The following is a 22,374-nucleotide window of genomic DNA, read 5'->3' as shown; positions in this document are numbered from 1 at the left end:
CTGGCCGGCTGTCGAGGCAGCGGTGGGGCCGTCACAAACAAGCTCTCTGTGTTTCCCAGCTTCCCACAGATGCTAAATGCAGGCTATTGAGTGCAAACTCCTGCAGCTCCCCAAAGGGTCTCTCAGACTCAGCAAATCCCCCTCCTCTCCCTCTGGGAGTATTGTTTTCTGGCTGGGCTGTGTTGTTAGGATATACGTCTAGCCCACAATGAGGGATGCTGGTTAATAATTTACAGTAAATATATTCTTTGCCTTTCCTTGGCAGACAATGCCGTTTAAGTGAAAAATGGCTTAAATGTTTTACACAAATGACTTCTAGATATCGGAGCTTTTGCAGTTAGTGAAACATTCTTTTTGGGGTTCACCCAAAACAGCTAATTAATCACTGAAGGCAGTTATAAAAGGTACAAAGTTCAGATCGAGCAGTGCTTCTTGCCCCGAGCCTGAAAACCTGAGAATGACTCTCTAACTGCTCAAAAGCACAATATTATTTATTATATATATAAGATATTATATATATATTATATATAAAAATATATGTCTATATAAAATATGCATAATTTATATAGGTATATATATTTTATAAGTATATATAATATCTAAAATATATATCTACATTATATATTTTATATATAATATGTATTTTATATATTAGGTATATATATTAAAATATATTTTGTATATATTTAATATATATTTAGTGTGTGTGCATATATATATATATATAATGTATTTCAGATATTAGATATATATAGATATATACCGAACGTGTACCTATACAAAGGAGAGAAATGATTTTGAAGATAGGAGTTGTGTTGTATGTAGTCTCACACAGCATTTAGTGATTTATAAATAAGATGTCTTTTATTTATAATGTTCAGCTCTGCTAATCTGCTTTTGGAGACACACAGTTAAGACTGAAGTCCTGTGGGATTCATTTGATCTGAAATTAAAATTAGCAGTTGTTTCTTGCACCCTGAAAATGCACTTTTTATGTGCAAGTGCATGTAGCTAGAAACAGAAAATGAAAAAGCTGAGCAATTTGTAAACCAATGTAATAGGCTGCTGACATTCCTGAAGAATAGGGATGGCCAATAGGTATGAATATGTGGAGGTAATTCCATTTGCCACCAACTGAACCTCAGCTATTCCTTTTCAGCACCAATATGGGTGGGTGCTGATTGTGTAAATCAACTGATAATATTTACAAATGGAACCCTTAATGCTCTGAATTTTTACCTTTTTGGGTTTTTTTTTTAATTCAGTGTGCCTTCCTCCTTGAAATTCATCTGGTTCCCACTGTGATTGACAGGGTACAGCTTCGTTATTTGAATTATATAATTTGAATTAAATATTCAACATGCAGTTGGCTGGATGGGCCAACTATGGCTGTGAATGTGTAAATGAGGTGAATGAGAGAAATATGAATTGATTCTGGCTGTGGTTCATTAACAGTGTGAATGCACCACACGCACATCTGTAATAGAAGGAAGGAGAGAAACTTATTTGTACTTTTTTTAGTTGTTTGGAAAAGCTCGCTGTGCTAATATTTTTGCCATCTAGTGTCACACTTTCAATGAGCAAGGGAAGAGTAAATTACATTGTAAGTAATTTATGTCAGTCCTCGAGGTTGGTTTTTGAAGCACACTCACTTCTCTTCACCCTTTTCAATTGAAGTCGTGCTTCACCCTCACCTGTGCTGCTCTCCCCTTTCCCCACAGCAGCACAGTTGAAAACTTGTGTGAGAAAACAGCAAGTTTAAGGTGCGTGGATTGACTTTTTAAAGAAAAGGACCTGAGGAAAGAAGTCTCATTGGCCTTTTTATGCATAAAGTTTGTACTCTACAGCAGTTGTAGTTTCATTTCTGAAATCCCCCCCTTTCCTTATAAACACCGCTTTAAACCAACAGCTTCATTAGCATTAAAAGCAATTTGATCCATTGTTGTGGCCTGAATCCCAGATAAGGTTATACCTTCCTTGAGGGCTCTGCACCTCAATGTACTATTAAAAACGTAAGCAAACATCTCTGCTCTGTGTACACAAAGTGATTTATGTGCCCATGGACTGCAGCTTTCTCCTTAATGAAGTTTCCTATCAGTGCTCCTGGCTGGAAGACTGACCATGGTAAATCAGCAACTCCACAGCAGTGCTGGCAGCTTCTTTTGACATAAAAGTGAAAATGCTGCAGATAGTTAGTGTGGCATTCTCTGAGTGATGACTATTCCCTTTTTTAAACCTATTTACTTGGTTTTGAAGAGCAAAAAACTAGTGTTTTAGGTTTTGGGAAAAATTTACATCCCTTCCAGCTGTTTGACCTCACTGAGAAACGCTCAGACCCCAAAGGGCACAGGTGTACAAGAGCAAACAGGAGCCAGCTTTTCCAAAGGAAGTCTTTTTGCAGTTTCTCTAAATTTCTCCCAATTTAAGAGTCTTGGGGTGATGAGACCACTCGTGTTTCATGCTGTGGTGTCCACAGTGTACCTCCAGACCATGGTCATGCCCATCCCCACTGCCTTGCTGCTGCTGCAGTCTGTTTGCCTTCTCTGGTGAAACTCATTCCTGCGTATCTGTCCTGTGAGAGTCCTTTACTGCTGTGTTGTCCTTCAAAAACCCCATGTTCTTCCCCAGGGTGGATCCTTGTCCTGGCTGGGTGTGGAAGGTGCCAGATAGGCCTTGCCAATCCATGATTATCCTTGACAGCAGTGCTGGAAGTTCACAATTGAGGGCTGGCTGCTGTAGTGGGTGGCCAGAACAGCAGGACAGCATGGATTTTCTTGTGGACAAATATTTGTAGACCTCCCCCATGGCACACACTCCTCCATCTCCCTGCAGGGGATAATATTGAGCAGTAAGGAAACTTTATTGTGACAGACAAGCTTGAAGTTTGACAGTCTTTGTTTATATATTAAAAAATAAATTATGCTGCTTCAGCTCGTGAAGTCTGATTTTCAGGTGGTAACTGCATGGGTTGAAGGAAGGGGAAGAACTGTTTTGTTTTCTGATTTGTTGCCTTTGTGCCTGTAAAATCTCAAAGGGTTTTTGCCCACCTGAAAACTTTAAGGTATTTTGGAATAGCTTAAGAAGAATAACGTGTAGTTTAGGAAATGTATGTACGCACTGATTTTATTGACAATGTACAACAATAGAATTATTACTTCTCTCCTTGTCTGCTGACCATAAAGCACTGGCATATTAGTAGTGCTGCTCTGCTGATAAAGTGTTTAGCATGTGTTTTAGAATAATAGTGTGCCCAAGAAAAGGGTGTCTTTGCCAATGATACGCTGTAAACAATTGCAATAGTTGTGATATTTTATAGAATCAGAGCGCTTTGTGTTGGAAGTGACCTTAAACATCATCTAATTCCAAAGCCCCTGCCATAGGATGTCTCCCATTAGATTGGGTTGGTCGAGGCTGTTCAATCCATAACCATCTTTTTTGTCCTTGTCTACAGAGCCACCTATGGTGGACTTTGGGAAATTTAAACATGAAAGCTAATAACTGCATTAAAGGTTACTTATTTACATGAAGGATATAGTATAACAATACAGGATCACTGGCAAGTTGCTATGAGAATGCTAAACTGGGCATTCTGAAAAAAAGATGACAAAACCATTTTGCATTTATTCAACAGAGGCTTAAAACTAGTGTTTAATAACGAAAGACTGAAGGAATGGAGCTAAAGATTTAATAAGTGAAATGCATCCAGAAACTATACTGTGGGAGTTTTATACAGAAAGACCCTGGCAAGAATTTGGTCCTTGATCTGTTCCCCAAAACTCCTTCTTGCCTTTAAGTAACCAATGAATAATTTAAGCCGTTATACTTCAGCTTTCAAGGAGTTGCATGTTGAAATGCAAGAAACTCAGCCGAAAGAGGGAAATGTTTATGATTCTTTTCTTATTCATCCTTTACACGTTCTTTTTAAGTTGGTCTTGTAGTTATCCCTTTATTTGCTTGTTGGCTGCTGGGTATTGTGAATTTGAAATTCATCATGGTAACTCTGGTCTTGGTGTCTGTAAATGTAGAGGGGAATTTGACTGAGATGAGATTCATGAGTATATTGCTCTCCCTGTGGAATCCTAGAATCATTTAGGTGGGAAAAGACCTCTAAGGTCATCCGGTAACCCAGGCTGCCAAGTCCACTGTTAAATCATGGCTCTGGCTCAGTAATTGAAATTCACCTGTTGTAAAATAAAAAACAGAGGAAAAAAGTCAAGAAGGCAGGTTTTGGTTTTTGTTTTTTTTTTCCTTTCCCTGAAGTTACCAGCACTTCCAAATAGAAATGTTCCTTGGAAAGTCTCAACATCCAGGAAATTGCTGTAGTCATGAACAGAAATTACAGTCTTTGGTAATGGAAGTACTCACACCACCTTATCTCTGCACACAGAAGCAAACTTCAAACTAAGGCTCTTTCCTTTTTTAAGTCCTTTCTTAATAGTTCTCAGTTTATGACAGTAGCTAAAGCACATGTAAGAGCATCACTCTTTTCTGCACTCACAGGTTGTTTCGGTGTCCTGCTGTCAACCTGTTGTCAGTGGATAAAGGCTCAGTTGTGGGGAGGGTTCTCTGGAGTCTCTCTCTGGCAGCTGTGACATCCGACAGAAATTATCCAATCTGCCCATCTTGCTCCCACAACTGGAGAAAATCACTGTGATCAAAATGGAAAGAGGAGTTCTCAACCTTTTATTTACTTCCCAGGAGGAGGGTTTTCTGTAGCACTTGGGAAGTTTAGCTCTTGTAGGTTTCAGTTTCCATCACAGCGGATTCCCTGGCGTTTCTGGGCACTGGGGATCAGACGTGCTTTTATTTCCTGTATTTTGTCAATACTTTGTGGCTAATGTATAGAAAAGATTTTGAGTTTTTCAGAACAAAATGGCTCAGCATAAAAGCCACATTTTAGGTAGCAGAGAGCAGGACTTGACAGATGCTGTCTGAGTTAAAAAAAAAAAAAAAAAAAAGACAGTCTACATTTTAATATTTGTCCGTTTTCTCTTATGCTTTGGCATATGTTGGATGGAAATCATCAAAGCCAGCTTGGAAAGAATAATGGTGTTAATTCTGTAGGATTTGTGAGTAAATTAAAATATTCTGGAGTGTAGCAACAGCAGATGTTTCTTGGAAACCTGACCCACATGGGACAGGAACACAACCTAAAAGGGGACCAGCAGAACTGCAGTTGAAAGTGTTGGGATAATCCCTGTTTGTGCAACATTGAAAAAAGAAAAACGTGTAGTGCCACTCTTTATTTCTACTGCACATTGTAGGAAAATAGAAAGAAAGGCAACAAAAAATGTACATCTGCCACCATAATTCATTTTCTTATGCTCACAAATAATATAGAATGACGTGTAAAAAGTAAATGTGCTTCATAATAATTGGGGGAAAATAGGAAGATTAAAAAAAAAAACATGGTACCTTTTAATTTGTAGATTTCTTTTCAATGCTTCTTTTACTCCAGGCTCTTGAATTCATTTTTCTTGCAGCACTTTGGAGATTTTGATTGATTGCAGCATCTGATTTTGATGAGTCCAAAGGCATCATACCTAAGATGACTGTGCTTTCTCTTTTTGCTCGTTACAAATTCCTTCAAACAGAATATTTTGTTTTATTGCATGGTGTCTCCATCTGCTCTGACGTGAGAGGAAAACATGTTTTTTGAATAACCAATACATTCCTAACTTCCCTTCTTTTCAAATGGTTGCTGAGGGAAAACAGAGGTGACCTGTGTATCACCTGTGACATGTGTGTCCCGTATGACCTGTGCCAACCATGTCCTGACGTTCTGTATAGGGAATTTTCCCAGTCAAATAGACCTGAAGGAGTGAGAACAACAATTTCCAAGTTCTACAACATTTACAGTTGTAGAGTTGTAGATTTAGAGGATTTGTTTAAACGTTTCATCTCTCCTGTGTGAGCATTGCAGTAGACGTAACATGCATTCGCTGTATCTTTCTCATTTCCTCCTTCAGTCCAAATTCTTCAAAATTTAACATTTACTGATTTAGGTTTAGTCATTGTACATGTAGATTATGTGTTTTCCAGTTAAATACCTTTGCTTGCATTGTTTTTCTACCTCTGTGTGTAGCTACAATACCAGATGGGTTGATGTGCGATACAGTATAGCATCTTTAATGTTCCTTTATTTTCTTTTTTTTATTCACTGCAGATGTGATCCACACTGTTGGCCCAATTGCAAGAGGCCATCTCACTGACACTCATAAAGAAAACTTAGCAAGTTGCTACAAGTCCTCTCTGAAACTGGCAAAAGAACACAACATCAGATCAATCGTGAGTATTGTGGGAAAACAAACACATCATTGTTTTTTCTAGTTTGGATCTTGCTTTCCTTGATGTCGAATAATTACGACTGTAAGCTTCCAGACACGTTTCTTGCTCTTTGTGCTATGAAAACCCCCCAAAATTAAACATGATTTGGCCCAAACAATTGCCAGATGAAAGGGCTGAGCTTATTTTAGGAGTATGGGGAAGTGTGCCTGGTAGTAGGAGTGCAAGCAGCTGTCTCATTAAACTAGGGAGGAAGCTGATCCCATGGCTGATTCTTACACTGTATTTTTTATTTAAAAAACCCTAGGAAGCCACTGGTCAGGAGGATAAATGCCTGCAGTACAGGCTCCTAAATGGCTGAAAAGTGATTAATTTGTTGCTTGTTCTGCCCATTGATATTTCTTCCTGAAAATAAGGGTATTGGTCAGTTGTCATTTGTTTTAGCACCCTCTCATCAAAATCGATCATAAAATAGGCTATTTTATGATATTTCATTGAACTGTAAAGTTCATTGAACTTGGAATACGTGGTACAGTTTTATACCTCAAAAGCCACAGAGAAAAGGAGCTTTTCCCTCTCCAGCTCCAGAGCTTGAATTCTGTAGCTCATGCAGTTGCAGCTTAAGTCTTCACATATGCAAAGGTTAGTTCCTTGTAGGTTTGAGGAAGAATTTGTGTTCTGAGCCTGACTTCACACTTCTGGGGGTCATTTTGGCTGGGTATGTGATAGCACATATGTTTGGCAACTTAGGATGCAAACATACAATCTTAAAAAATGTTAGCTGAACCAATGGTGTTGTATGAGGATGTAATATTCAGTATTAACACTGAAATATCACAAATGGAAAATAAAGCGCTTTTTTCTGCCTGAGGAGAGGGGCAGGACAGTTTGTAGGGCTTTGAACTGAAGTTAGATGTGCCCTTCAGAGTCAGACCTGATGAATATCACTTGTTTCTTTTTGGTGAGAGCTCTACTCTGCTCTTCAACACTTTTTGTGCTCGTGACATCCTTTCTCTGCTTCTCAAAATGGTGCCCGGCAGTCCCTCATTTTGCCATTATACAAATCATTGTGGGGTTTGTGTTCTTTGGTGGGTTTGTGGTTTTGGTTTTTTGTTTTTTTTTTTTTTTAATTCTGGGCATAAGAATTGGAGCTGAAAACAACCTTGGGTTGGTGGGCATGTTTTGAGCCTCTCCCTGGTGTTGTTTCAACACTGAAGGATGCTTGTGTTCTGCTGTGATTCTCCTGAGAGCCAGTAAGAGCTTTGCTCCTACATCCATCCTTGTTTCTGCCTGCTCTGGGCAATTACAGGCTTTTGGGGCATTCAGGTTATTGGGAATAAAGTTCTTAATATCATCTGGGAAAAAGAATAATAATTAAGAAAGGGTGTAAAAAATATTGAAATAACAAAGGAAAAGCTTTGGTGGGCACTGGTCAATGTAGGTAATGCCTGTATCTACAGGGAGTCTGTAATTTTTAGGGCATTTTAGGTAGTATTATGATGTCTAACATGGAATTATAAAAAGGGGTTGTACTCGTGGAAACATGGATATTTCATAGAAACTGGCCTGATGTTTTAATGAGCAAAGATAACCACAGGAGGAGTCATCCACAGGTTATTTCCTCACCGGTTAAGAGTTGTTGACTGTGCACCTGTTGGAGATAAAAAGTGCTCAGCACCCAGACTTGCAGAACACAGCTGCACAAACTGAACAGGAGCCAAGAGCCACTCATTCATAGCAGCATTTAGAAGCTCAGCAAGCAATACGGATTTTAAAGTCCACAGGACAGATCATGGGCCATTCTGAAAAGCCCCAAGTCCAGTGATTTCAGGGATGCCTTGGGAAGTGAAGGCTACTCAAATGTCTGTCCTAATGAGCAAATCGAGCCTGGAGAAAAGTAAAATGTATAATTCATTCAGCTAGGGAGGGGTGGATTACTGGGAGTCTGAAGGAAAAGAATGCCAAGTGTAAGTGGCTTTCACAAGATCCAGTACTGTGGGAGTAGAGGGAAGGGAAAGAAAGTGAATTAAAATATCTGCAGATTTCTGAGGCTTGCAGAGACCCAGATAGAGGGGGCAAAGGATTAAAATTGACTCAAATAGACAACCTTTGAGTGTAGACTGGATTATGGCAACAGAAATATTTGCAGTAAGAAGAAGACAGACAAAAACTGGGAGGGGGGGGACAAAAAGGTTACCTGTGTAAAATAAGGAAGAAAAAAAATCAGCTGTGCCCATGGATGGCCTGTTTTGATTGCCTCTTTCAAGAAGATGAAATAAGTATATGAGAGAGAAAAGCAATTAATTTTAAAGTATATCACAATGAAAAGCCATGTGTCAATGACACGTAAATAGGTATTGGTGATAGGAAGTTGCAGTGTGCTAAAAGCATTAACTAAACCAGAAAGCATCAGTGCACTCACTTGCAGTTGTAATAACTGAGAAGGAGGCAGGAAGACATGCGATCTTAACAGCACAGATCTGTTACCTTCAAAACACAAAGGACAAGTCTAGAAGTTACTGCAAAAAGAGGAAAAAGCCCCACCACAATTGGAAGTATTTTGAACGTGGGTTGTGTCAAAGGAGTTAGAATTGCTGGAGGCATTATGAATGGAGAGTGATGATGAATGGCAACGTATTGAGCTGGACCAGAGCACGCAGGGTGACTCAGGGTGCACCACTAAATGCAGTTCAATTTAACATCTTAATGATTTTTGAAGAGTACATAAACACCTCATTAATTACATTTACAAATGGTGCTACAATAGGCAGTGTTGCAACCGCTGGAAAAGGACAGAGATGTATGATAACAACTGATCAGAGGCTGTGAATATCACCCCATCAGCGTCCATCCAGTAGCAGAAGGGAGTTTCTGCCTTTGTTGCAATGGAGGAGAGGTCAGAAATGTAGCTGACAGCTACAGCAGAACTCAGCACAGGAAAGGATGGAGTAGCACATGGTGGGGAGAAATAACCCAGTTCACTTGAAATAGTCCAAGTCAGAAAACCAGCACAATGAGGAAATGGGCTTGAATAGCAAGTCTCAAATTAGATGTACTTAAAGCAGTTACTTGTTTCACTATTATGTATTGTTGATCTTTCTCTGGAGAAATGATGGATGCCATAGAGACTGGACTGGGGAAAAGAGGAATAGGACTCAAAATGGACCCAAACTCTCTTGTGTGTGTGTGTATGCAGTTGTTTCACACACAGGAAGGGAAGCAATAGCCTTGAAATACTGTGTAAATTCTGAGATGCAGCTTTATGGAGGGGAGGAGAGAACAATATCATTTTCTGTGTGCCAACAGGGCAATTATGGGGTGTAGCTGACAGTAATTTTTAGGTTGAATTCACATCCAAGGTGTCCAGGTATGAGTGAGAACAACTCTGGCTAGCTCCTAAGGGAGCACTGGTATCTCATCTGAACATGTTATCATCTTGATATCTAAAAAAAAACCCGAAAAAGATGGGTGCAACTGGAAATGAGATGAGGGAATGTAATGGGGTGCCTGTCAGAGTGACTGCCAGGGTTCATAATCCACCAGCAGCCCAGCTGTGGGTGAGGGTCTGCATAGCCATTAAAAGGCAGGAAGAAAAGCCTCAGGAACAAATCTGATCATCCTCAGGATTGCTCAGAGAAATCACACAGCCCCTGACATTTGTCTCCGGAGCCTGTTTTGTGAAAGGTTTTATACTCAATATGAGGTTTCAAATGCCACATCAGCTGTTTTGTGCAGAGTTAGCCTCTCTCAGGTCATCTGCTCCATCTGCCTTCCAGGTTACCACAGTCTGTGTTCCTGTGTCCTTGTTATCTGGCATTCCCAAACCCACGCCTTGCTTTTTTCCTCAGCACTTGTTTGTGTAGCTGTGCTCCCTCTAGGACACTTGTGCTGCTGTCTGACTATTTGTGTGGTCAGGGGGAACCTTTTGTGTTGGATGAGTCTTAATATAATCCTCTGTCTGGTGAGAGAGGATACTTGAGACAGGTTTCTGTTTATCTCCACTTAAGTTGGTGCAGCTGAATGGAAAAAAAAACAAAAAACAAACAAAAAAAAACACACCAAAAAACGGCAATTCAAAGAGAGTAAATAGTTGGTGCTAGAGCAAATTAATTTTCTTAAATGTTCAGAATAATCTCTTAATAGTAAAAAATTTGTATTTTGATGTTGATCTCTTTTGCACAGTGCTAGGGATTGCTATTGTGCATCAATTAAATCTCTGCTGCCTGAAACACTGGAAATACCTTATCGGCACTAAATCTTTACTGAAAGAAGATATAATTAAAAACCAGTCTAATAGGTGCTTTCCCCCCCTGTTTTTCTGTACTGGTTTTCTAAATAAGAGTCTTACAGGCCTAATTAATTGCAAGGTTAGCAGGCAGACTGGGGGAGCTGTAATCACTGTTTTCAGATTTTAAATTGGTCCCCTGTTTACACAGCCTTTGAAATTATTTACTCTGTGTGCTCCAAGTTTTTCATGGGACCTCTCATCCTGCTTTTCTTTGCATGCACTTCTTTGAAGCCATCTGATACCCTGGAAGCTTTCTGAACATCAAACACTTCCCTGCCACCTATTTCATTCAGACTTAGCTTGTGGTTACAAAAAAAAAAAATTCCAATCAATTGCTGTCAGTCAGGGCCAGCATTGCAGTCAGACAGGGACTTGATGAACTGCGCAGAAATTTTTAAAAAAGGTGGTGTGTGTTGCTGTGGGTGGGATCCAAGCCAGAGGAGGGAAATTGATGCTGGTCCCTGGCTCAGGAGACAGGGCAGGATTCCTCCACAGTGGGTAAGGAAACGGAGGAGTTCTGTTTGGGACTACAGCTCTGCTGTTGTTCAGGAGTCTGTCTGGAATTGCAGTCTTCAGGAACACTTCATGGGGCAGGGGGTGAGCTGTGAAGCTTTAACAAGAAGCATTTCTTTAGCCTGCACCCTCTGACCTCCACCTCGAGGGAGAATTATAGGGCTCCAAAGGGGGCAGGAGGAAATCCTCTAAGAATGTGGCTTTTGGAGTTGCAGAAGGAGCTCTGATTATCTAATGTATTAACGACATTATATACAAAATACAGATTTTTTTTTTTTCCTGTTGGTCCCCTAGAGTCAGTTAGGGAAGAGTTGATGCTGTTCTAGAGTCTGACTAGATTAGGTTGGTGTGGCATTAAAAAAACCACCACGCCACAAAGATCTGTCTCTTTGTGCCTGGGTGTTTGTGCTGTGAATGCAGAAAGTTGTCCTGCTGCAGGGAAAACCCCTCAGCTGGACTTCTCAGAACAAGCACACTGCTCCTGCCCTCTGAAATGCATCAAAAGGCAAAAGGGCATCTGGAAATAGCAGTGAGGGCACCTGCTCATCACCAGGTCGAGTGGAAAAGCCATGGCTTGGTGGGAGGATGGCCAGTGACCTGGAATGATGGGATATTCCTGGGGGGAATAGGCTGTGTCTATGGGCTCTGAATAAAGCACGTCCCTCCTGTGCACACAGCCTGAGCTGCATTTTGGGGGGAGCTTTTTTTTTTTTTACAAAAGTTTGTTAAATAGGATCAGGACGTGCTTTTTGAATGCCAGCTGTGCATTTGCAGGAGCTTTAAAATTAGAGTATTATTTGAGGCTTCGTTAGATCAGTATTTCTTTCATTTACAATTAAGTTAATCTACAGGGAATTTCAACCCTTATCCTTTTTTTTAGTGTTTTTTTTTTTTTTTAAACCAAGATAATTTAATTATATTTTGTCTGTGATTGGGAGAGTTAATACAAATACTAGCATACCTTCTATACTTATGCAAGTATTGTATATAAATAATTGTATAGTTATATAAGTATAGTATATACTGACATAACTTATATACTCTAGTAGTACAACTAGCATGACCCAATTTAATAATTATTCAGAGCAGCATATAAAAATACATCAGGAAAGGGACCTGCCACTTACCTGCCTGTAGCACTTCAGAAACAAACCGATTTTTTTTTTTTTATTGTCTAAAATATTTGTCTCCACCTGTAACTAGGGGTTTTAAAAATAGGTGTGCACCAATATTCGTGGTACTTGTGTCCACTTTGGAAAGGAAGCTGTTCCTCTGCTAGGCTGCACAGTTTCATTGAGCTTCGTTTGAGTGGAGACACATTCAGCCTCTGTGATGCCTGAATCTTCAATTACAACTCATAGGCTCCAATTCTGAATTTCTATTTCAAACCCAGCGTGTTTTCAGCTCCTCCTGGTGTAAATTATAAAATGCATGAAAGAGGAATTTTGTTCGAATTGTAGGGAGATGCTTTAAGAGGTGCACTGTTGTGTATTGGTCGAAGAGTTTGGTTTACACTCTTGCCTTTACCTGTCTTGTTCTCTTATGCTGTAGATTTATGTTTTAGGGAAAAGTAAAGTGATTTTTTTTTATTATTATTTTCAACGAAACTTACGTCTTGCTGAAAACGTTGCCATAGCAATGAGTTGTACATCTGAAATTCCTAAAGGTTGGCTTTATCATCTTGTTTTCTGATCGAGATTCATATCCATCAATCAGAAGAGTTGCTTTGGAAGGAAATTTCCTCAGTATCATAAATCCACTTAATTTGTTTCTTTGAAACACTTGTTTAACTTGTAAGCTGTGATATGACTGATGTTATGTTTTCAGACTCCGTTTTCTCTCCAGCTTAGCCTTATTTTTTTCTTTTTTGCCTTTTTAGCTTTCTTCTTTTAGATATTTTCCAGATAATACCCTTAAAAATTAATCTATTACTTTAAGTTTTTTAGTTTGGCTAACCACCACGTTGGCAGCAAATGAGGAGGTTGTGATCTTCCCCTGTGGTTCCAGAAATTATATATTTAAATATAATAGATATATTTTATATATTATATATTTAAATATAAGACACATATTTTATATATAATATATTTATATGTTTTATCTATATAATTTCTATATAAAAATATATAGAACATGAAAAATATAAAAACATAGAGTATATATTTAAATATAGAATATATAAATAAAAATATTAGTATTCCAGAGTTGGCCATACTTTTCTTAGCTAAAGGTCATTCTGCTGCTTTCTTTTGGATGTGCTCCCAACTGTTTCTTCCAAAATGATCTGGGTAGATTGAATTGCCATCCTGCTTCTTCTATGAGGGTTTCATTAAATGAGATTTATTCAGCGAGATCAAGTGTAAATTGCTACACCTAATCAGAGATACTCCTTCAATTGAGAAAGGCTGAGGAATGATTGAAGCACTGGACAAAGATTCCTCAGGGAATGAGCTGCAGTTTGTAGTGGATCATGCACTGGAGGTGTGTTGATAACCTGACACTGATATGGGAAAAACCAGGAAAGGAGCAGCTGTAGAATGACAATGGAACAGGAAAAATTGTGAGGTTCCCTGTTGTGCTGCTGTGTCCAAGGTCTCAGCCAGAAGTGGGGTTAGAAACACACCAAAAGTAGAGTGAAAGGAAAAGGATTTTAAGCCCAGAGGAGAGGAAGATAAAAAAAAAAACCCTAATGCATAAAAAGCTGTGGAGGAGTAAAAGTAAATTGTTGTCTGGACTAGGGACAGGACAAGAAGAAACAGACCGAAATTACAGGATTGGGCATTTAGGTTTGAGATTCTGAGTGACTTCCTGACTGGAAAGTTGGTAAAACACTGGGAGAGTTGTTTAGGAAAGTTGTGGCTCCCGCAGGATGTGCAGGTGGGTCATCACTGGCCTTTCAGTCCTGATTCTGCCCCCGTTGGGTGCACATGCAGTCTGTATTTCCTGGGAGGGAATGGATTTGTTTGGTTTGATGCTCTAAATGTGTTGCAGTGTGTGCTCACTATGGCGAAGAGTGGCAGAAGCAGCTCAGAGGCACGCCATGGTCAGTTGTGAATGTGTTTTGTAGCAAGGAAATAGATCTGTGTCTATACCACACAGAAATTATTGGTGGTAACACTGACCGTGCTGTGACCTGCTTCCTTCTTTTAAACCATGTGATGGGGTATGTGTGGGATGTTTCCTGAAAAGGAATATCCACGCTTAGGGATGAACACCTCAGCTTAGGTGCTCAGAGGTGTTTTGAGTACAGACAGGGACAGGGAGAAGAACCCAAAACTGCAGATCTGCCAGCAGATGAGTTTCAGGGTGCCAGGGCTCAAATACTGCACCAAGGGGCATTAACAGAGGACCAAAGCTGATACATGCAGCTCTTTCACCCACCTGGGTCATCTTTGACCACAGGCTGTCTAGATGTGAAGAAATACCTGGTGCTTTAACAAGCTGCATTACCAGGCACTCTCACTTCTCCAGTTTTGTTGTTCTGTGGTGTTACTGTCCTGTAACACCATCTTTGTGATGAGAAGAGGGAGAAAGGTGAGTTATTTTTGGGGTGGGAGGTTAATGAAGCACTGAGTGAACACTTAGGGGAAAAAAAAAAAAACCACACCCCATCTTGAACTGGTGAGGCAAAGAAAGGAAATTGCTTGTTCAGGAATAAATTCCTCACGTTTGTGTATGTGATGGGTTTAATGTGTGATAATTTGCCAATCACCCTGTGGGAATTCTGTGCTTAAAAGGGTGAAACTTTGTAGAGAAACACTGCCTGTTGGCTCAATAATTGGGGAACTGTCTCATTAGGGAAGGATAAAGTGCAGATCTGTCAGACAGTGGACCACAATGTTCATTACATTAGACAGCTCATAAAATCCAGGGATTGCTGGAAATCTACATCATAAAACGCAGAGGAAGAGAATGTTTGATGTTTCTTTGCAGAGGAAATTGTGCTTCATTTGGATTGAAAGAGAATTTATAAAATAATAAAAGTAGGCTAGAGGGATTCTTATTTGCATGCATGTCTCAGGCTGTGCAGAGTCAAGCGTTTAAGAAGTTTGTCACTTGAGCAGCACATTCTCATAATGGAAATTCATAATAAAAAATAAGCACGGACCAGTTCCTATCAAATCCCAGAGAACTGGCGAGCTGTGGCCATCAGGCTCTGTGCAAAGCTCTTGTTGTCCTTGCATCTGGCTCCCTTTCATGGACCTGTTGTCGCCTTGTTGGCAGTTTGTAGGCTCCCCTCTAAGGGCAATGCCTGTTATTGAAATCCCTATGAAGACTCATGGGATTCTCAGCAACAGCAGCAGTGCAAAATAAAAGTTGCAACAAAAAGTCGTTTTTTTTTTTTTTTTTTGTTTGGGTTTGTTTTGTTTTGTTTTGTTTTGTTTTGTTGTTTTTTGTTTTTTTTGTGGCACTGACTGCTGTGATTCTTTCCATCGCCAGAAGTGGAGTCAAGCTTTGCTGAAATTAGAGATTGGTTATTCACAGGTTTTTTTTTTTTTTCCTCCTGGAGGTACCTTCTGTGATGCCTAAACATGTACAAAGGGCTTTCTGGCAGATTGAGACTTACCAGTACCAGATTTTTTTTTTTAATTCTCTCTTTCAGTTTGATGTTGAGGAAGAGGACGTGTGATGCTGCAGTTTAGCACTGCGCTCTTCTCCCAACATCCTTGTCACGTGGCTTTTTTTCATCTGATAATTTTGAAACACTTCTGTATGTCCCATTTATGTTTTTTAAACATTAACTTATCTTTGCAAAGAACAAACAATAGCATGAGGTTCCTATCTGGTTTTTAAATTTGAAATCAGTTAATTTTTCAAATAGAAAATTTTAAAAATCAATTATTTTGAGTATTTTTTTGTATTTATATAGCTAATACGAAGCGAAGAAATGAGCAGTTAAAAACATGAATTATTCTGTGTGTCAGATGGGCATCATAATACTTACCTAGGTTAAGAAAAAAAACCATGACAGCATACTCTCTATTTAGGATCAGAGTAGATATATTGGAAAGTAGTTTTGAGGAATAATCAGAAGGGGCATGCTTTTGTGAGCCTTATTTAACAACTCGTTAAATATGATTTTCCTGAATTGCTACGAGTTGCTTGGAGCCATTTACATTATGCAGAAATGATATATTAAATCACAGTTACATATAAAGAAACAGCCATGTTCAGTAGTCAATTACAAACTTTATGCCCTTACCTGAGAGGTTTTTTTAATATTATTCCTGTGGGGTGATGTCACATTATCTTTTAAGGTCTCTAAAGTATAAAACTGCTGTAATTGGCGTAATATAATTTTAGTAATATGACAAGTACTTCGGCATTTACTCTGATGAAATATTAATTTCTTTCATCTGAAAAACTGTTCTCACCAAGTATAAAACTCCACGCAGTCCATATTCAAGTAAACAGTTTAGCAGCCTGATTTTTCGAAGCTGACTCCCGTATCAACTCCTGGTGATGCCTGTCAGTTAGGATTTAGAGTTTTGTTCATAGCAGAGATGAAAACATATATAACAAATAGAGTTAGTTGCTTAGGTAACAGAAGATATGATATAAAAGGTGTGTTACTGTAGTGTGGCTTGCCATGGAAGGGCATCACTGCTAGGGGAAAGAATAATTTTGGTTGTGACAATTATAGGTAAATGACATTTTTGTTTGCTCTTGTGCCTTTCCTAAAAATGACTGCATGAGTGAAAGCTGTGAGCCAAGAACACACATTTCTGCAGACTGTAATTAGCTGTAGCATATTTAGTTTACTAGAAACGATTCATTATTCTATCCTCGTTGAAATAGCACATTGTAAATCTTTTCCTAAGGAGATAAATCAGTGTATTGCTAGGCTTTATGAGTTTCCATACATTTCTAAACTTACTTTGACGTGTACTGGCTGTATTAAACCTTTATGAGTTAAATCTTGGCCACAGAACCATGCACTTCCAGAGAGGTGAAACTCCCACAAGACAGTGGTTTTTGTTCATGCTGCTTGATGTAGTTTGGACAGAAACCTTGAGTGATGATCCCAGTCTCAGTGTTTGGGCAGAATTATCCACTGACACATCCTCCTTGAACAGCTGAGTCCACACTTCCATAGCCAGAGGGCAGATTTTCCCCTGCTTGTGTGGAAAAGGAAGACTGAAAGCGTGTCTGAACCCACAAAAAAGGTGGGGGGAGCATTTAGTTAAACAATTTTTTATATTCATTACCTGCTGGTATTCCATATTGTGGAATGCATCCATCCCGCAGTCAAGCAGAGAGATCCAGAGGCTTTCAGCAAGGGATTTTTCTGGCACGTTTGGGATGGGATTGGTCCTCCTGGTTTGTAAGCAGATGATGTTGTTTCACTCTGACTCCTCTGTGCCCGTTGCTTTGGCATGCCCTGGATTGGTCTGTGCCTGCCTTTGTAAACGTGTTTCTTTGTGTTTTATTGAAACCCAAATGTGCCTGTCCCCACCATTGTCCTGTCCCTGAAGTTCCACATCCCAGAGCCTCTGTGCAATACAGGGAACTTTGTCCCTGCCTCCCTTCTGCAGAAGGAGGAAATGCTGCCATTAATGATTCTGGACTACTAAAATGTGTCTGATACTGATCTCAAATCTCCATCTCAGTTCTCATTTACGGCTCAAGTCATTGTGTGTGTTTATTTTAAAGCAAAATACACAATGGTTCAAAGCGTTTCCCACACTTCTGTTACATGCCAATATTCCTGTTTGATTCTTTATCTATGCTTCCATTTCCAAATACAAGACTAGGTTTGGTGGCAAGGGCAAGCTCAAGACAAATACAAGTCATCAGACTGTCACTTTTACTTTCTTTCTGCTAAATTCATGTCTCCCTTGCATTCTAATTTCCCTATTTATGTGCTGTGGTGCCATATTTTCTTTCTCTGACTGAGAAACACGTTGTTCCAAACATGTTATTATTCCTTGCTGCAGTCTTGAATTGTTATGTTGTTGTCTGTAGCTTTGTTTCTTTCTTCTCCTCACTCGCTGTTTATGTGCGTCCCTTTTTTGATCCCTCAAAGTGTGCTTCGGTGTTCCAATTCCACAGGATATTTATTTATCCATTTTTCTAATCTTTTCTCATCACCCTTTTGTTCTTTATTCTCGTGTGTCTTCATTATTTCAGCCCTTTTGGGGTTGGAGCTGTCAAATTTTTAGGGGTCTGTGACTATGAAGGCTGCTGAGTTGCATTAAATAGGAATAAAATTGTATCCAGGCCCAGCTAAAACAGCAGATACGTAGAGGTTGTCATTTGGTTATCTCTCCCTAACACATCTCGTGGCAGAATGTGACATCTAAGCTCAATTTTTGCTGCAGTGTTAATATCTGAATGCTCATAATTCACCAGTTTAATTCTCTGTTTTCTCAGGAGAGCGAGCAAGCTCACATCACCATATCCGGGTATATTCAAAATAAAACAGGGAAACTAAAAGAGTTGGTGTTCTGAAAAGAAAAATACATTTTCACTAGACCACCAGCCATTTGGTGCTCCAAGAACCAGGCTGCTAGAGAACTGTGAGGTGGCAATGGTTCAGTTAAACAAGCTGAGATGATGTATATTCATCATATTTCACCCCCAGGAGCTAATGACGTTAATGACGGCTAATTCTGCTCAGGCCTGATGGTAGCAGTGACTACAGCTTGTAATCAGGCCTCAGAAACATCCCACTTGATAAATTCATGGATGCTGAGCCAAATCACCTACTTCGCCGTTCACTTTAATTAAAATTGCTCGTGATGGATGTTTTTAAAAGCAGGAGCTGCTGATGTTGTTAATCACCATTTATTGCGCATCATTTCGGCGGTGCATCTGTTGCCCTCATTTATAGCTGGGGAGGGAGATATTTTGCTTCTTGTCGTGTGTTTGGCCTTGGTCAGGGTTATTTTTTGGAAGGCCTAATCCAATGTTACCACCATCATCTGAGGAGCTTCAGCAGGAACCAGAGATGACTGAAATAACTTACCCTGTTCTGACTAAATACTCACAAATCCTGACCATGAAGAGCTCCATCATAGTCACGCCCATCTGTAGTCTCTGGGTGGCCTGGATGTGTGGGTACAATTTATCATCATACCTTTCTTTCCAAGTGCAAGTGTACTTTGAATAAATGAAATCATTTTTCTTTATTATCTCCTTGTTAAGAAAACCAGGCCTTGCATTTTTCCCCAAGTGAAGGGCTTCTCTGAATAAATATGCAAAGTATCATTTCACAAAATGGCTTTCTCCTGAATCCCTTTGTACTTAGTCCCAGCAGAGAAGGGAGAGCTGAGATGGTTTATAAAACAAATGCATGCACCTTGCAGGTCTTTATGAGGTAGTTTGGGGGGAAAAAAAATGGAATGCTACAAAAGAGCCAGGGAGATTCTGGTTCAATGACAGGCTCCAGAAAATGCCTCGGAGTAGAAAATGCAAAGTTAAATTCTCACCGGTACCTAAATCACAGTCTGGGCTTAATAAAAGCACTTCCAGCCAAATAAAATGTTATGTAGTTTGGACTGAGTTGTGAAAGGTTTTGTTAGTTAAAGATAACAATTCCCTTGTAATTCTTGCTTTGAGCAGTACCTGTTTCAGCAGTCCAACCTAAACAGGAGAATAGCAAATAGGCAGGAATACCCAGGCATTAATGCAGGGCTTGGAACATCCTACCCCAGGCAAACTTGCAAATTGGATGAACACTTGTGGGGAGGACACTGGGAAGCAGATTCTTAGTCCTTTGGAGTTCCAGCAGGGCTGAGAGCAGTGTGTGTGTGTATATATATATATAATCAGACATATCTCATCTGTGTATCTTCTGGCATGCAAAAGAGCTTGGGTTTCATCAGAGAAATGACAGCGGAGCAAAGTTAAGTGCTCTTTTAAAAATCGGTAAGCAACAGTGGGACTGCTAATAGTCCAAGGATTTCTCATTCAGTAGGAAGAACTGATTCATATCAATAAAAAGCTTTAGCTGTTAGGAATCCATGTGGAGGCTTTTGCCTTGTAGAAGTCTCAGGAAGCATTCTGTGCCTCTAAACTGTAAGTTTTTGAGGTTTTTCTTTTTTTTTTTTTTTTTCCCTTTCTTTGGAAATGTCTCAGTCTTTTTTTTTTTTTTTTTTTTTTTTTTTTGTAAATCCTATGGGTTCTGCAGCCATCAAGGGAAGCACCACTGAGAGATATAGTCAGTGAGCTAAGTTCATGTCACATGATGGCTCACTTAAAATTGTGAAATGGTGTTTTATGTAAAATTTTGGGAGCCATAAAAACTCTAAAAAAAATGTGTACAGTGGATCACTTTCCTGTTTTCCCCTGAAGTTTTTTTTTTAGTGCATTTATTAAGCTCCTCCAGAATACATTGTGATGTTTTAGGCTGAGGAATAAATAAATCAAAACATTTAATGCAATAGGCTCTCTTAATGGTGAAGACTAAGCTTGCAGCTACACCACGAGTTGTTATCAGGAGAAATAAAATCTTTGAAGGGCTCTTGATCACAATGGTGTTGATTGTGTGTCCACATGGGGAAATGCTTGGTTTTAAAGAAAAAACCCAAGCAACCCACCAAAACCAAACCAGCACCCCCTCCTCACCCCCAAAAGAAATGAAAACATTTTTCTTTAAATTGAATGATCATCACTGCTCTCTCAAAGCCACTGAGGATGAAAAGTTTGGGCTCAGCTGAAGCTGCTGGTGTCAAACTCCCGTGTTGTATATCTGAAGCAACTCTCATAAATTCTCAGCCTTCAAATGTCTTCAGCTGGCATAACAACTGCCATCAAGAGGCAATAATGAAATTTCAGATGGGCAAAGGGAAGGTCTGTACGTATTCTGGTAAATCACTCGTTACCACGTTGATGTCAGAAAATTGAAATTATCAAAGTGGGGTAGTATTCTAGAGCAGAACAGTGTCAAAAATTTAAGTTCTTGCAAAAAGGCTTGCACAATTTTGTATCAATTTTCATTTTATCGTGACCTTAATCATTGTATACTTGGGGTTTCACTTGAGAAGTGCCTCAGCTTTTGCTGCAAGCAATTTAAATGTGCTCATCACAGATTATGGTCCCTGCTTTCCGATCACTTAAACAGAATAAAAATTTTTAAAGGCTTATGGAAAGTCATAGTTTAAAAGACCAAAATGCTGGTGTACTTTGAAAACTAATAGGTGACATTTGCCATAAGGAGCAGTGATGGACAAAGCCCCAGCAGTGGAGTAGTTGCAAATAGTTGAACACCTACTGGGAGCTGATTCATATGGGTAGATTTTGGATTCATAAACTGGAGCTAATTTATGAATCCAAACTGTGCATGGGGAACCAAGGCTGTTCTTTTGTTTGATTTGTTTTTCTGCCTTGGTTTTAATTTTTTTTGTGGTTTTTTTTCCTAGCAAGGCTTGAGTGTGGGAACTTCTCGTGAGAAGAGCTGTGTTCTTTAAGAGAGGGGGTTAAAAACCTTGGCACACTTAGAACTTGGAGACACTCCTGTAGTAATGTCCAGCATGGAAAAACACATGCTTAAGTGATTAGGAAATTAAATCGTGTGGGGGACTGATTATAGGATCTCTGACAGAAAGAGTGAAGAATAACACAATTTTAAAAATTATCTGGTTGCACAATGTGGTTTCAGATACATTCCTTCAGAAATGGAAAGAGGCAGAATAGATAGCAAGTGTTGGATTTTTATTATTTTTATTTTCAAAAGGGATTCTAGGTCAAGAAAAAACAAAATCTCAGGTGTTTTGGGAGGTGACTTAAGGGTTGTATCCTCTACAAAAAATGGCAGGATGAGAGGCCAGAGAGAAAAGAATTAAAATCAAAGCTCTCTGAAAGGGAAGGAGGAGAAGACAATGAGGTATTTGCCAAGTAAATATTTTCATGGTAGAACTTGGAAGTTTGTGGTGTGGTGGTTTTTTTTTGTTGTTGTGAGGTTTGATTTGGTGGGATTTTTTGGGGGAGTTTTTTTGGGTTTTATTTTTTTTTGTTTGTTTGTTGGTTTGGTTTGGTTTTGGGGTGGTTTTTTTTCTTGTTGTGGTTGTTTTTTTTTTTTTTGTTTTTTTTTTTTTTTTTTTTTTTGTTTTTTTTTTTTTTTTTTTTTTTTTTTTTTTGTGTGTGTGTGTGTGTGTGTGTGTGTGTGTGTGTGTGTTTTGTTTTGTTTCCTTGGAAAAGCAAGCATATAGGGGCAGGTTGGAGCAGAAGATGGTTCCATTCCAAGCAATGCAGCAGTGCCTTGCCCACCCCATGGAGGCCTTATACATATGTAACTATTTCCATGGGAAATGCAGTTTACTTCTCTCTGCATGGTGCAGCTGCTG

At 39.3% G+C, this 22,374-nt stretch overlaps 1 protein-coding gene across 6 annotated transcripts in view; it reads left to right on the top strand.

Moving 5' to 3' along the window:
* Positions 1–22,374, top strand: part of MACROD2 (mono-ADP ribosylhydrolase 2) — an 861,715-nt gene that overhangs the window by 489,968 nt on the left and 349,373 nt on the right. For all 6 annotated transcript variants that reach the window (XM_066316515.1, XM_066316514.1, XM_066316518.1 and 3 more), the window contains exon 6: positions 6,167–6,288. In XM_066316515.1, coding sequence (XP_066172612.1) covers positions 6,167–6,288 — 122 coding nt within the window. The remainder of the gene's footprint in view (positions 1–6,166; positions 6,289–22,374) is intronic.

Source organism: Sylvia atricapilla, chromosome 3 (genome assembly GCF_009819655.1).
Source record: "Sylvia atricapilla isolate bSylAtr1 chromosome 3, bSylAtr1.pri, whole genome shotgun sequence".
In the NCBI taxonomy this organism is placed as follows: Eukaryota; Metazoa; Chordata; class Aves; order Passeriformes; family Sylviidae; genus Sylvia; species Sylvia atricapilla.
Note: the sequence above shows the minus strand (reverse complement) of the source record. Positions and strands in the feature narration are given on the sequence as shown.